Source organism: Equus asinus, chromosome 1, assembly GCF_041296235.1.
Source record: "Equus asinus isolate D_3611 breed Donkey chromosome 1, EquAss-T2T_v2, whole genome shotgun sequence".
Taxonomy (NCBI): Eukaryota; Metazoa; Chordata; class Mammalia; order Perissodactyla; family Equidae; genus Equus; species Equus asinus.
Window position 1 is genome coordinate 154,146,542 of NC_091790.1, and position 14,673 is coordinate 154,161,214.

The 14,673-nt window shown below is 39.6% G+C and overlaps 1 protein-coding gene across 1 annotated transcript; it reads right to left on the reverse strand.

The window, feature by feature from the left end:
- Window positions 1-1,072: 1,072 nt before the first annotated feature.
- On the reverse strand, window positions 1,073-8,728 carry TOMM7 (translocase of outer mitochondrial membrane 7). The gene is made up of 3 exons (XM_014830632.3): window positions 8,455-8,728; window positions 5,548-5,596; window positions 1,073-1,301 (listed from the first exon to the last, which is right to left on the reverse strand). Exons 1-3 carry the CDS (start codon window positions 8,630-8,632, stop codon window positions 1,286-1,288), a joined length of 243 nt encoding a protein of 80 aa, XP_014686118.1. The 5' UTR covers window positions 8,633-8,728; the 3' UTR covers window positions 1,073-1,285.
- Between the last annotated feature and the right edge of the window lie 5,945 nt (window positions 8,729-14,673).

Below are 14,673 nucleotides of genomic sequence, written 5' to 3' on the forward strand. Positions count from 1 at the left end.
TGGGGTGGGGAGGGGGGGAAGGAGGAGAGGGCCAGAGCCTTCAGCAATTCTGTGGGATTCAGAAACTGCTAAGAGTTTTTTAGCAGGAACATACGTGCCTGGATTCATGGAGATCTGAGGCAATTACATTAAGCGCTTACCAACAATGCTCTTCCTGCAGTTAGCTCTCAAGAATTCCACTTTAAAATCCCTTTATGCAATAAACTTCCACAATAGTTTCCTATGCCTCCATGGCAAAGGCAACAAAACTTGAGGAAATAGGCTTAAATACCTAAGAGGATTTTACATCAGAAATAAGGAAGAACTTTCCAGTAATGATAGCTCCAGTCACCTAATATTACATTCATGATCATTCTCTACAAACAATGAATGTTTAAAACACTCAATCCAATAAGCTCCTGCCAAACTGTATCACATCTTGTTTCAGGCCTACTTTCCTACGTTAACTACAATTCCCAAAACTAACTAAAAAAGAGCTATTTGGTTACAATTACAGAAAAACCTAAATAATAAAAATAGGTCTCAAATCCAGACAAAGATCCCAGGAAACAAGGATCTAGAACTGAAAACTAGTTCCCACTCACTGCCTTTTCTTCCATCAGAAAACAGTACTGCTATTCTGTGTAGCTCTCCATGGGCTCTTCCCCAGCCAGCTCCAGTTTTCAGCCACCACTGAAGGAAATCTTAGATTCACATCTAACTCACAAATAAATCAGACACAATTCCCCAATGCCATTCCCATCCCCAACCAATAGAATCACAGGACCCGTATTTCTTTCAATCAGAACTTTGCTCCAATGCAGTGCAGGAAGTAAAGGCCTAGTTTGTCAGAAACTGAGAGCTCTCTATACCTTTATTACCTCAGAACATCACAGACGGAGTGATTAATTCAATGCAAAGGGAAACTGGAATCCATTTGCTAAGTGAATGGCCAAGAATTAACTTGGAAAGTCTCTTATTTTTTAAGGTAGCATCTAGGAATATATATAAATTCCCTGCTTTGAAAAAGTACCAAAAGACCAAATTTTTACCTCATAGTCCTATTATGTTCAATTCAAAAAAACTCAAGACATAACATTGTTAAAAACATTTATTTTGATACAGTCTATCATAAATAAGTCAGTAGAGGGTCCACTCTGCCACAGATGCATCTGAGAAGAGCCCCATGCCATTCAACCGGTGAACGTCTGAACGATGTCTCATCTCTTATGCCAGCCAGAGCACACACCTTCCATCTTGTTCCTGTCCATTGACTGCTTCCAAATCCAGATGACCAAATAGTCCTTTATCCCCAAAGTAAGCTAAAATGTTTGTGAAGAGGAAAAATAAATTAAATCCCAAAGTAAAAACTTCTAAAACAGTGTAAGAACTAGAAGATTTTACATATTTACATTTGTGTTCACTCATCTGTCAAATTCAGTTACTAGAAGACAAGCATCAATCTCACTGAGCAAAAAAATCAAACACAGACACCTATGTTTAAAGAAATATGGTTTTGTTACTTTTGAGTGTGGTTATCTATTATAAACAAAAAGGAAAATGTAAGTCGAGGTCAGTTAAAAGATAAATGATTAATGATTTTCATTAACATGAAGGAATGATGAACCCAAAAAATAAACCTATAATATTAGCAGATGCAACACCACCATAACTAAAAATAACATTTATTGAATGCTTTCTATGGGTCATTGTACAGAAAGGTCACAACTCCCAATTATGATCCCTATTTTAAAGATGTAGAAACCAAGGCCTTGAGATGACTACATATCCTAAGTGGTAAAGTGGGATGGGACCCAGGTGCTCTTAACCCTTAGTCCACACACGTCCCAGGAGCAATGAGCCTTCACTTCTACCTCAACTAATTCTTAACCCAAACATTCCAGCCACTAACTAGCCCAAACTCCTGCATCATTTGCTGACTAAGCAACAGGATCCAGGAAGGAGACAAGAGGTGTTTTATTTCTCAGTCCTGTTCATTAAAAATGTGATTTCTAATAGTATGTCAACTTAAATAAAACTGCATTACAAAATGACAATTTGAGCATTATATAAAGTTTATTTTTTAAAAGTATTTACACTTTGCCTGGGAGTAAAAAAAACCAACATGCATCTATTTCCAGTTTTGAAATGTGTATTAAAATCTCCCATTAAACCCCAAGTACTCTGGCATACAGTTAAGATGAAAATAAATTATTCATTTATTAAGGTCTCTTCCTCAATGGTAACGAGCATCCAAAATAGAGAAAAGAAAATCTTCCTTGGCCTTATACAGATAACAGGAATAATGATTCTCTTAGTTAACCCTAGTATTCATATATTTTTGCCTAAATAGTATTCTACTAAGATATTGCCCGTTATTCATTAAAATACTGCATTTTGAATAAGTCATTCACATCAACCAACATTTGCTGACCACGTACAATGCACCATTCGGGAGAAAGATGAATGTGGTCCTAATCCCAAGGAACCCAACTTAGCAAGGGAAACAGACCAGTAAATCCTGAAGTATAATATTTATGTAAGTATTATTATAGAAATAAATTTACATATAAACAATAGTCATGCACCACACGTTTTGGTCAACGACAGACCACATACATGACGGCTGTCCCGTAAGATTAGTACCATATAATCCAGGTGTGTAGTAGGCTATACCATCTAGGTTTGTATAAGTACAATCTATGATGTTCACACAATGACAAAACTGCTTAACAAGACACTTCTCAGAACATATCCCCATTGTTAAGCGGCACATGACTGTAAACTTTATATTAATGAACAATAAATTTTGTATTAATAAAAACCCTGGCAGATACAATTCTGTTCCTTTCAGGGTACAGATGAGGCAACCCAGGAAGACCTTTCTAGTCAGTCTCCCCAGTGCAAACAGCACAGTATATGAAATTCCATAACTGGATAATCCTTTTCAGGTACTCAATCAACTCTTTCCTAACTTGCAAATACCTCTGGAAGGAAACCAGAAGATGTTTCCAGTGACAGAAAAGAATGAGAGAGTGAGCAGCAGAAAGGAAAGGAGCACCAAGGAGACAATAAGGAGAAGAAAAGAAAAACCAGGGAGGGTGGTTGCTTCATCTAGTCTGCAATTTTGAAGGGTCAAGTCTTAGTGGGATAATTGAAGCCAAAAGGAAATACAACAGAAGGGCACATTCTATCCCTGTCTCTGGATCCTAGGTCACCTAGGTCACCAAAAATGCTACTTCCCATAACACAGGTCCGTTCTAAAAATCATACCACAAGATGCAATGCTGTATCGATTCCTGTCCAAAGGGCCAAGAGGTTAGTTAGGGTCATTTAATTAAGTTAATTAAACACTTGTTGGCAGCTACTTTAGGTGCTTACAGGACAAAATATAATGTAAATAAGCAACAAGTATAACATAAGGCAGAGAATGACAGACACAAAAGGATACTACGGGAACACAAAAATTGGAGTGATTTCAGCTAAGAGAATGGGGGAAAAGATTTAGGGATGAGGTGACATTTGAGATTGGGTTTTCTAGAAGCACGTTTTCATCAAGTAGAAACTGAAGAGTATTCCAGGCTGAGGGAACACAAGCATATGGACAAAGGCATGAAAATATACATCTTATTCTAGGATTAGCATGCAGGTTCTTGTAGCTAGAGCATAGGTCTCGTAGGAGAAAGATGTGAGGTAAAAGAGATGACATAGAAAAGATTAAAATTACTATAAACAGTTTATTGCCCATATATTACTTATTAGTTGATAAGTACTGTTAATACTTTACATACAATATACTTGATAAGTACTATTAATACTTTACATGCAATATTCTTATTCAATCTTCATGGCAACCTTATAAAACAGATTATGCCCAACTTATAAGAGGAAACTTCATCTTAGAAAGGAAGGTTAATGGCCTCTTGGGGAAAGGTATTTGATGACAATTTCCAGTGCCTGGAAAATGTTCACACAGCTTGACCAGGTAGTCCCATCTCTGATAATGTTTCCTAAGTTAATGTTTCCCTAAGAAATAACTGGTCTAAGGTCAATCAGCTAGCAAGTAGCAGACATATTACCCCAAGTCACCATTTTACAGAAAAGGAAAGTGGCAGTTCGAAGAGTAAAGGCTAAGAAAAAAGGAACCTAGTGGAGATCTCTGAAATAAGTTTTAAGATGCCATACCATAAAACGTTAAAAGGAGAGAGGGAAGTGAGGAAAGGAAGCAGTGAGTGAAGACCATTTATTGAAGAGCTTTATCAGGGAAAAGAGAATAACTGTAGAAATGGACAAGCTGAGGGCACACACGGCAGTAAACTTGCAAAAGATAAACCTCTTCCTCTGAGGAAGGAGAGGCTGGCAAGGCAGAGCAGGTGGAAATTCCTATCAGATGGCACTGTGCTAAGTAAGAGGGAAGATTATCTGGGGAGGCCACGTGGCCCAGTGGATAGACTGTAGGCTTTGGAGATAGACATATTCCACCACCAACTGACTGTGCAACTTGCTCTGAAGGTCTGAAGTGACAATTAGAGATAGTGTATAAAAAGCATCTAAAACAGTGGCTGACACATTGTAGGTGACTATTAGTAATATTACTATTATTTTCTGCATATTCCAGAAAAACGTGTCTTAGGGTAGGAGTTTGAAGAAACTGAAGACCGAGAATAGTCACTGAAATGTCTGTTAGGGAAATCCACAAGAAACATCTGTAAGACAGGGTTAAGCTGAAATCCCACAGCACCTGTGCAGGGGGCCTGGTCATCACAGTGCCATGAGTATCAGTCCCTCCTACAGAGCAAGCCTGCCTGTTCCAGATTCTGCTTTAATATATATGAAATGCGCACATATATACGTATCATTTTCACAAGTAGACATATATATGCATATACATGAGTATATGAATATGTATACTGTGTATCTCCTTGTGTGTGTGTGCGCACGCGCGTGTGAAGTTTTTACAAGTCCTTATCTAACAATGGCAAGGTTGTTTCTGAAAAAGGAATTTGACAATGCATTTTCAGAGCCATAAATGTTCGTACACTGATTTATTGATCCCATGAGAATTTATCATAAGGATATAACTAAAACCTGTAAAAACCTATGTGCATATAAATGTTCATTATTTTGTTATGGAAAATACTAAAAAACTGAAAAACCTAAGTGATCAACATCTGGAAAAATCTATGTACTAACAAAATCCTACGCATCCTTGTTAGAATGATATAAAAGGTTATATTTATCTCAATAAAGATGAGAATATGGGAAATTAAAAACAGTTCACCTTTTAAAGTGGTAGGATGATAAATTAATTCTTTTTCTTTTAAAATACATTTCATTATGGTTATAAAATAACCATACAGTACAGTAAATAAAAACTAGGAGGGGAAGAGAAAATAGTTACTTTATAGCATTAGCGTAGACTGGTCTGCAAACTGTTGCAGTTCTCCAAAACTAAGCTTACTGGTAAAGCTCCAGTGCAATGCCTCCACTAGTACTCTTCTGCTTCCCCATGATTCACTACTAACATATGAACAATTGCCCTGAAATGTTCATTTGTAAGAGCAGTACCTCAAAACGGTTGGTTCAGGCATTCCAGGATCTGCACCCCTCTTGAATCCTAGGGGAGAGGGAGGAGAGAGAAAGAGAATAAATACTAATTAAAACGCTAACAGACAAAAAATTGACAACCAGGACTTTCTTTCCTTTTTAAATCAACCTAGGGTAGCTAGAATGATGTCCAGATTTACCAGCACTATCTAGATTTACCTGTGCTACAACAGTCTTGACTCTTCAGTAGGGTATGAGATTATGTCCAGGACTAACCAGTAGGGAGTACGAACTACCTTATTCCTATTATACACAGTTAGCACAGTTGCCCTTAGCATGCTCTATCTTTCATGATTAGTCATTACCCAGAAAAAAGATATCACAACCACCAAATCATACTGGAAAGACTATAAAGAGCAAAAAGATTTTTTTTAAAAGACTAACTAAACTTTAAAAAAAAAAAAGATTGAGGACAGTATCTTATTTTATCCCCCATGAACCTCTCTTTTTATAAAGCAATCAAAGATTGGTGATAGAAAAAAGAGGAAAAAACCCATTCAAGTTATTGTTTAACAACCTAATTAAGTCAACACTCTTATTACAAGTATGATTAAATAAACCTTTTACCATTTAAAACATACCTATTAATTAACTAGATGACACATATGGTAATTTACTGAAATAACTGATTAAAATTAGAGATGGAATCAAGAACTGTGAGGAGTATGAAATTTTACCCCATTCCCAAGAAAACAAACTAGCCTACCAATTTCACAGATGCCAGCGGAAGACACAAGATGCCAAGTAAGCAACAAAGGACAGTTTATTACTCCCTGCAACAGCTGTAGTCAGACTATCATCATTTAGCAGATGAATCCTAAGTTTAGGGCACCAGAATCTTTTACAATGTGCAGGGAGCATGGTTTCCCTTGCTCTGGAGGAAGGTACTATTTTCCAAGGCTATTCACTCCACAAACATCCTTAAAAAAGATAATATGGAACAAAGGACAGTCAGAGCCTCTGCTCACAAGATCTGTAGAAATTCAAAAGACCACGGAGAACTGTCTTCCAACAGGTGACTCATCAAAATCGTTTTTTGGTAAATGTCCACACAGATTCTTTATCATCCTGTCACAGTCAGTGCTATTTCATAGCACTCTACTCCCTATATTCCCTGATATATATATCCCTATATACTCCTACTATACTCCCTGAAGCCCTGAAAGGTATGTTTGAATCTAAACTAGACAAGAAATTCAATCTACAGGTGCAGGTTTTGCTGAGAGCTGAGGTGGAGAAGTAAATGAAACGACCTGAGAACTAGGCTAGAAATAAAATTAAATTTATATTCGGCTCAAAGGAAACAAGAGCAAGCTAAAACAGGACCCCATACACAAAACAAAGGAAAAAAAGAGGTGGCACAAAGAAGCGGAAGAATCAAAGCCCCGCACCTTTCTTAGCTAAAAGGTGAGCTAATCCCAGTGTCTGACTAGCCAACCTGGGCCCTTCTACCATTAAGTGAAAGTTGGGGAGTCGTGAAGTTTGGGAGGAAGAGGGGGAATGACAAGGGCCCATAAGGGCAGGTTGTCACAATTATTTGTTCTAATCCTTGATACCTATATAAAGTCACTAAAATCTGGGAAAGTAATGTTTTTAAAAAATTGCGTTCAAGAGGCCAGCCAGGTGGCATAGTGGTTAAGTTCACACCCTTGGCTTTGGTGGCCCAGGGTTCCAGGTTTGGATCCCGTGCGGATCTACACCCACTTATCAAGCCATGCTGTGGTGGTGTCCCACAGACAAAATAGAGGAAGACTGCCACAGATGTTAGCTCAGGACCAATCTTCCTCGCCAAAAAAAAAAAAAAAAAAAGCGGACATTCAAAATAAGGGTGGAGAAAGATCTTTTTGAGTCCTGGATACTAAAGTATCCCCAGGTTATCAGTTGCCTTGCAATTCATGGGGAAACAGGAGCCACAGCTGCCTGGAGAACATCCAGCATAATCAAAGGCCCTGTCAAAACTAAGAGTGAATGTACTTTTTCTTAGACAATGCACAACACCTAAAACACACAGGAAGCAGTACCTTGTTAAAATCACAGGATTTTCAAGTGTGAAACTGACTTTCAGAAAATGTCACACTTTATGCTCAAACTGACAGAGCTGGGGCTCTTTCCTTTCCACCATATTGCCTGAGTAGGGCAATCAGATTTAAAAAAGAATCACTGAAGGCTACAAATAAGATAAAGTCCCAGTGTGCAGCCCTAGGGGGAAACATCTGCCTGAGCACTTACAAACCTTTACAGTACAGCGGAGGGGTTAAGAGCATAGGCCTGGAAGCCCCATTGCTTGAGTTCCTACCTCCCCCACTAACAAGCGTGTGGCCTTCAGCAAGGAACAAAACTTCTCTATGACTCGGTTTCCTCACCTGTAAAATGAGATCTATAATAAAAATTACCCAAACCTTTCATTATACAGATGAGAAAGCAGAGACATCCAATAACCAGTCATGATCATGCTTCAAGGCAGTGGCATATCCACAAAGTCTACAGGCCTGTTTCCACTTAGGCCACCTGGAGAGGTGAGGACAAATGCCCTGAAAACCACCCAGTGCCAAAGAGTGAATCGGGCGCTTTCACATACGTAGGTCGTCTAACTCTCCCAACAATCCTGAAAAGTAGGTCATCTTCATTTTATAGACGTAAAAATAGAATGGGAGGGATTACATGATTTGATGAAGACCATAAAAATAGCAAAGGATAGAACAGGAACTCAAACTCAGGTCAGACCGACCCCACTGGACCAGACGGCCTCAAAGGACACGCGCGCGGCGTGGTCCCGTTTCTCTCTCCCGCACGAGACAGGCAAAAATGGAGTCGCAGCCTCCGCACTCCCTTCCCTCCCGTCTCCTCCCAAATTCTTCTCCCACTGACCCAGATAAATCACGAGAGGAATAAAGCCCCAGCGGATGGCAAACTGGCCGCCCTTGAAGAGCTGCTGCAGCCTCTGCTTGGCCTCTTTGCTCAGCTTCACCATGGCGACGGCTTGGACGACACAGCGAGGACCCACAAACGCAGCGACCGCCTCAGGAATCCGAAAAAGATAGCACATGCGCAAGCGCCAGACGCGGCCTTTACGGCAAGAGTCGTGAGCGTCGCCAGCAGAGGTCGTAATTCACCCTGTTAATCCGCCTCGCCCTCGCCGGCGCCGCCGGTGGAGGACGCATGCGTGGTTGGTTTTCCGTGCTTGGAGGCCCATTTCAAGGTCCCTAAGGTTTAGCAATCGCGTTGTTTTGTGATTGCCGGTTACTTGAGGAACTGCTGTTGGGGTTCCCTCAGCCCGGAACGCCCTCTCTCTTCCCACAGTCCCATTCATTTTTTTTTTTGAAGATTTTATTTTTTCCTTTTTCTCCCCAAAGCCCCCCAGTACATAGTTGTATATTTCTCGTTGTGGGTTCTTCTAGTTGTGGTATGCGGGACGCTGCCTCAGCGTGGTCTGACGAGCAGTGCCATGTCCGCGCCCAGGATTCGAACCAACGAAACACTGGGACGCCTGAAGCGGAGTGTGCGAACTTAACCACTCGGCCACGGGGCCAGCCCCCAGTCCCATTCATTTTTTTGAAGTGCATATCTAAGTGTTCCTTGCTTGGTATAGAGGGAACATTAGATTCAAAAGGACTGAGTTTTAGTCCCGACTCTTATTCTGACTTGCTGTTTAATAATCGACAAGTAATTTAACTTCTCTCAGGGTCAGTTTCTCTCTTCGTACGGAAGGTTTAACTGCAAGAAGGTTCCGAACTGACGCCCAAGAGGCCCTTATTCATATTTTCTTTGACTCCCAGAGTGGTTGATTGTGGGATTTTTTTTTAACATTTTAAATTACTTGCCAACATTTTAAAGTTTGGGAAATTTCACATGGAAATGTGGACTTTTTCAGAGAAGCTGGCGAATCCCATTGCAACACTTAACAGGACTAAGTGGGAAATGACACTCCCCTTCACCCATCTTCCCTCATGGGCTTGGAATTGCAGCGGTTCTCACCTCTGGCTGCACGTTAGAATCGCCTCAGGAGACAAAGGCGGACACCTGCCGGAGACCTACCTCCTGCTGCAGCGGACCTACTCCTAGGAATTCTGATTACTTTGGGGGCAGGGCCTGGCCATTGGTTTGCCTTTGAAGTTCCCCCGCTGATTCTAAAGTGTAGCCAGAGTTCCCAAATTATGATTCAGTGACTGTCTGGTGGCTGTTGGTGTTTGAGCTTTTGACCCCAGGTCTAGGGTTTGATTTCTAAGGCTTTGACCTTGAAGCCTTTCCTGGCTGATCCCCAAGATACGTGATGACATTTCCTGTTAAATTCTTAAAGTGCCCAATGACGCCTAAAAATTTCCCCTGGGTTTATGGCTGTACCTGTGCTTGGCTCATCTTCGTGATATACAACCTGTGTCTACTATGCCTGGCTCTGTGTTAAGCGTTTCAAATACAGTAATTCATTTTAATCCTTAAAAGAATTTAATATTGCATTGCAATAAAGCTTATTTTACTAATTCTTGTAAGGAGTAAAGTATGTATATATATCATAGACCTTATTTTACAGATGAGAAAACTATTTCTTTTCATCTTTTTATACAAAATACCTGATACATAGTAAGGATGCATTTTTGTCAATTGGACTGAACAAAACCAAGATCATTTGCCTTTACCAGACATTCTGCGTGCTAGTCACTAGAGATAGAAAATTCTTTTAAAGGCACTGTCCTTAACAATTTCATGTTTGAGTGGAAAAGAGGTGAGTAAACAGATGATTCCAATGCAATGTAAATCTGCTAAGTCCCACGATAAAGATATACACAAAATGGGAAAGCCGATGGAGGACACCTAACACTGCCTAGAGGAGTCAAGGAACTTTTGAAGAAGCCAATGGCAGTCAAACTGGAAAAGAGGAAATAAAGTAGAGAATCATTAAGGAGGTAAAATCAACAGGACTTCTTGGCCAAATGAATGTAGAGAGCAAAGTTGAAAGAGATGGTCAAGGATGACTGCCCAGTTTTGAACTTGTCTAAGTTAGTCTCACATCTCAATCTCCACAAAGTCTAAATTATATAGATTCACCTCCAGAGTGATTCCTACAATAGGGTTGGGGATTCAACCAACACTGTGAAGGTTGCCGGTTTGTAATGTTGGTTGGATACATTCGTTATTGAAGGAAAAAGGTTGAGAAAATCTCCTTTTACTCTTGATATACTCTCTCAGGTCTTCATGGCCTATCACTTAGAGCAGACTACAATAATAGCAGGAAGGTAACTGGTCTACCTACCTCTGGTCTCTACCCCCACTGTCTACACGCTATAGTCAACATCAGTCTTCTAAATTGCAATTCTATTCATGTCACTCCCCTTTTCTGAAACCTCCAGTGAGTTACCAAGGGCTACTTTCCTAAATCTCAGTTTTCTCTTCTGAAAATAAGTGTAATTTGTAGAATATTATTGTGAGAAATAAAACCAGTTAATGGTTATGAAAGGTTTTTGCAAACCTTAGAATGTTATACATATATTAAGTAACATCACAGTCAATGATAAAACATAGTGCCCAGCAAATGCTAAATGAGTAGAACCAACAAAGAAAATGAAATGAGTTAGGTGAGACCTAGCTTTGTGAGCTGAGATAATCAGGAAAAACTTCATGGAAAGAATGGGACTTAGTGGGCCTTGATGAGTGATTATAGGTCTAGAAACTCAACTTTATCTATTGAGGCAGAGATTGACTCCTTTCCTCCAGCCTTGACCCCTCGAGGTTTTCCTCCAGACTTAATATTCCTGCTACAAAACTTCAGTACTAACTCGTTAAAAGATACAGACATGCATCACTTAATGACAGAGATGCATTCTAAGAAACGTGTCCTTAAGTGATTTCATCATTATGCAAGTATCATAAAGTGTACTTACGCAAACCTAGATGGCTTAGCCTACCACACACCTAGGCTATATGGTACTAATTACAGGATCACCATCATATATGTGGTTCATCATTGACTGAAATGTTATTATATAGTGCATGACTACATATAAAAAGCAAACACGAGAGATTCCTCTCCTATTATAATAATAATCACCATATTTTGTACCTATGTGTGTAGAAAGAAATATGTAGAAATATACTCCAAACTCTTTGTAGTAGTAATTATCTCATGGGACCAGGGAGGGAATTATTGAAAGTCTTCACTTTCCCTGTATATATCTCTGTAATGTGTTGTTTTTCATAATGAACATATATGACTTTCATCAAAATAAAAAACAATAAAGGTAGATTTTTAAAAAAAGCAAAACCCTCCAAGGACTCCCCATTGCCTTTACGATAAAAGATTAAAGATTCATTGCACAACCTACATGGTCCTTGGAGGCACCATATTGTCTCTCATCTCTGCTGTTACCTCTGCCAGAAATGCCTTCCCACATCCCTTTCTTTTTTACAGTCCAGTCAAGTATCTCCTCCAAGATATAATCTCCCCTGACCTGCTCCTGCCCCTGTACAGGGCACGTTGAATATTTCCTCCCTGCTGGCCCTACTCTCAAGTTGGTTTATCATTATTTATTTATGTGACTATCTACCCAAGTAGAGTACAGGCAGAGACTCTGTCTCATTCATCTTATATCCCCAATGACTGTATGTATAACACTTGTGGAATTGGTGAATGGATTTCATCAGGAGCTAACAGCCTTGCTTCATCATGCTACTTAGCCACAGAATGAGTATCTAAAATGCTTATATGTAAATTTGCAATTAGACATATCCTTGGCAAAAGAACTGACATTATCCTTCCTGGTGGGCAAGAACACGCAGACAACCAATTAGAAATGATAACTAATACTTACAGGGTGCTCACTATATGCGTGCACTGTGCTAAGTGCTCACATGCCTTAACTCACTGAATCCTCATAACTGTGAGATAGGGACTGTATTATCATCCTCCTTTTATGGATGAGGAAACTGAGGCACAGGGAAGTGAAGTAAACTTTCCCAAGTTTATATAGCTGGTAAGCAGTAAGAGTCTAAACCCAGTCACTCTTGCTCCAAAACTTGAATGTTAACCACAACACTAGACTGCCTTATAGGAGAGAATAAACACAGGACTAGAAGAAAAGCTGTTGTAAATTCTCAAAGAACATTTTCCTCAAGCTGTGACAGATAGAAGAACTCTTTCCATTGTACTGGAGTAACACATATGATTAGACCAAAAGCTGACCAGTGACCTAAAGGGATGCTGACTAGCTGAACCAATCAGATCCTCTCTAAGTGAGATTTGAACTCAAGACAGAAAGAAATAACAATTGGACTGAAGCTGGTAAGACAGAGAGAATAGAAGACATGAAGCAGTAGAAGGCACAAGTATGTAAAAGCCATGAAGTAGAAAATATTGAGTTATAATGATATTGAAGTCCTTGGATGGAGACTAACACACCTTCTGGTAAGAGAGCAAGATAATCCCACCTAGAGTTTGCTATGCCCTGAACAATCTTCCATTCCCTAACTTTGTTTCAAAGTTGGTAAACCTGGATATGCCGTGGTTCCTGTTCTGTGATGTAGAGGAAAGTGGAACTAATCAATTACATTATAACCCTCATGATCTCAGCTAACTGTAAAATAATAGAAGAGAGGTGAAGGCATAAAGGTGAGAAATGCAGGGAAAATATCAACTGTCAGGGTTTCACCAGCACCAGTTGAAGAAAAGGTGCTACTGACTGTGTTTTCTTAGAAAGAAAAAAACCTCTAGAGAGGATAAGATGGTTGAGCTCTTTTAGGTTGCAAGGAGGACAGAAACCTATGGAAACATGAGTGGTGAACATTTCTGACCGCACAGCCAGGCTTCACGGAAGAACAGGAACCACTCCTTTGAATATCTCTTTCCACATCTGTAAAATGGGAAGAGAGTAACTACTTGTTATGGACTGAATTTTGGCCCCCAAAAGTTTACATGTTGAAGCCTCAACCCCCAGTGGAAGGGTTTGGAGATAGGACCTTTAAGGGAGTAATTAAGGTTAAATGAAGTCAAGAGTGGGGCATCATTATAAGCATTGTCCTTATAAGAAGAGAAAAAGACACCAGAGCTCTCTCTCCAAGTACATGTAGAGGAAAGGCCATGTGAGGACACAGTGAGAAGGGGTCCCTCTGCAAGCCAGGAAGAAAGGCCTTACCTGCCTGGACCTTGATCTGGGACTTTGAACCGCCAGGACTATGAAAAAATAAATTTCTGTTGTTTAAGCCACCCAATCTGTGGTGTTCTGTTATGGCAGGCTGAGTTTACTCATACACTACCTAACAGGGTTGTGTGTAATAAAAATTAAATCAGAAAGTGTAAATGCATTAATAAAAGTACCATGTATTGTAAACTGGTGCAGCTGCTGTGGAAAACAGTGTGAAGATTCCTCAGAAAAATTAAAAATAGAACTAGCACATGATCCAGCTATTCCACTTCTGGAAATTTATCCAAAGAATATGAAAACACTAATTCCAAAAGATATTTGCACCCCTATGTTCATTACAGCATTATTTACAACAGCCAAGACATGGAAACAGCATAAGTGCCCATCAACAGATGAATGGATAAAGAAGATGTGGTATATGTATATAATGGAATATTAATCAGCCATAAAAAAGATGAAATCTTGCCATTTGCAACAACATGGATGGACTTTGAGGGTATTATGCTAAGTGAAATGTCTGTCAGAGAAAAACAAATACCATATGATCTCAATCATATGTGAAAGATTAAAAAAAAAACATAGATACAGAGAAGAGATTGGTTATTACCAGAGAGGAAGGGGGTGCCAGGTGGGTGAAAAGAGTAAAGGGGGCAATTTGTATGGTGACAGATGGAGACTAGACTTTTGGTGGTGAACACGATGTAGTGTATACAGAAATCGAAATATAATGAGGTACACCTGAAAGTTATATGATGTTATAAACCAATGTTACCTTAATTAAATAAAGAAAAGGTACCATGTATTGGGCACCTCCCTATGCCAGGGATCTCATAAACATTATCTCTAGTCCTCCAAAACTCACACTCTTTGCACCATCTCACACTTCTTGGTACATAGTTCATTTGTTGAATTTTGAATCTGAACATCATAGTCTTATCAACACCACATTTATAAG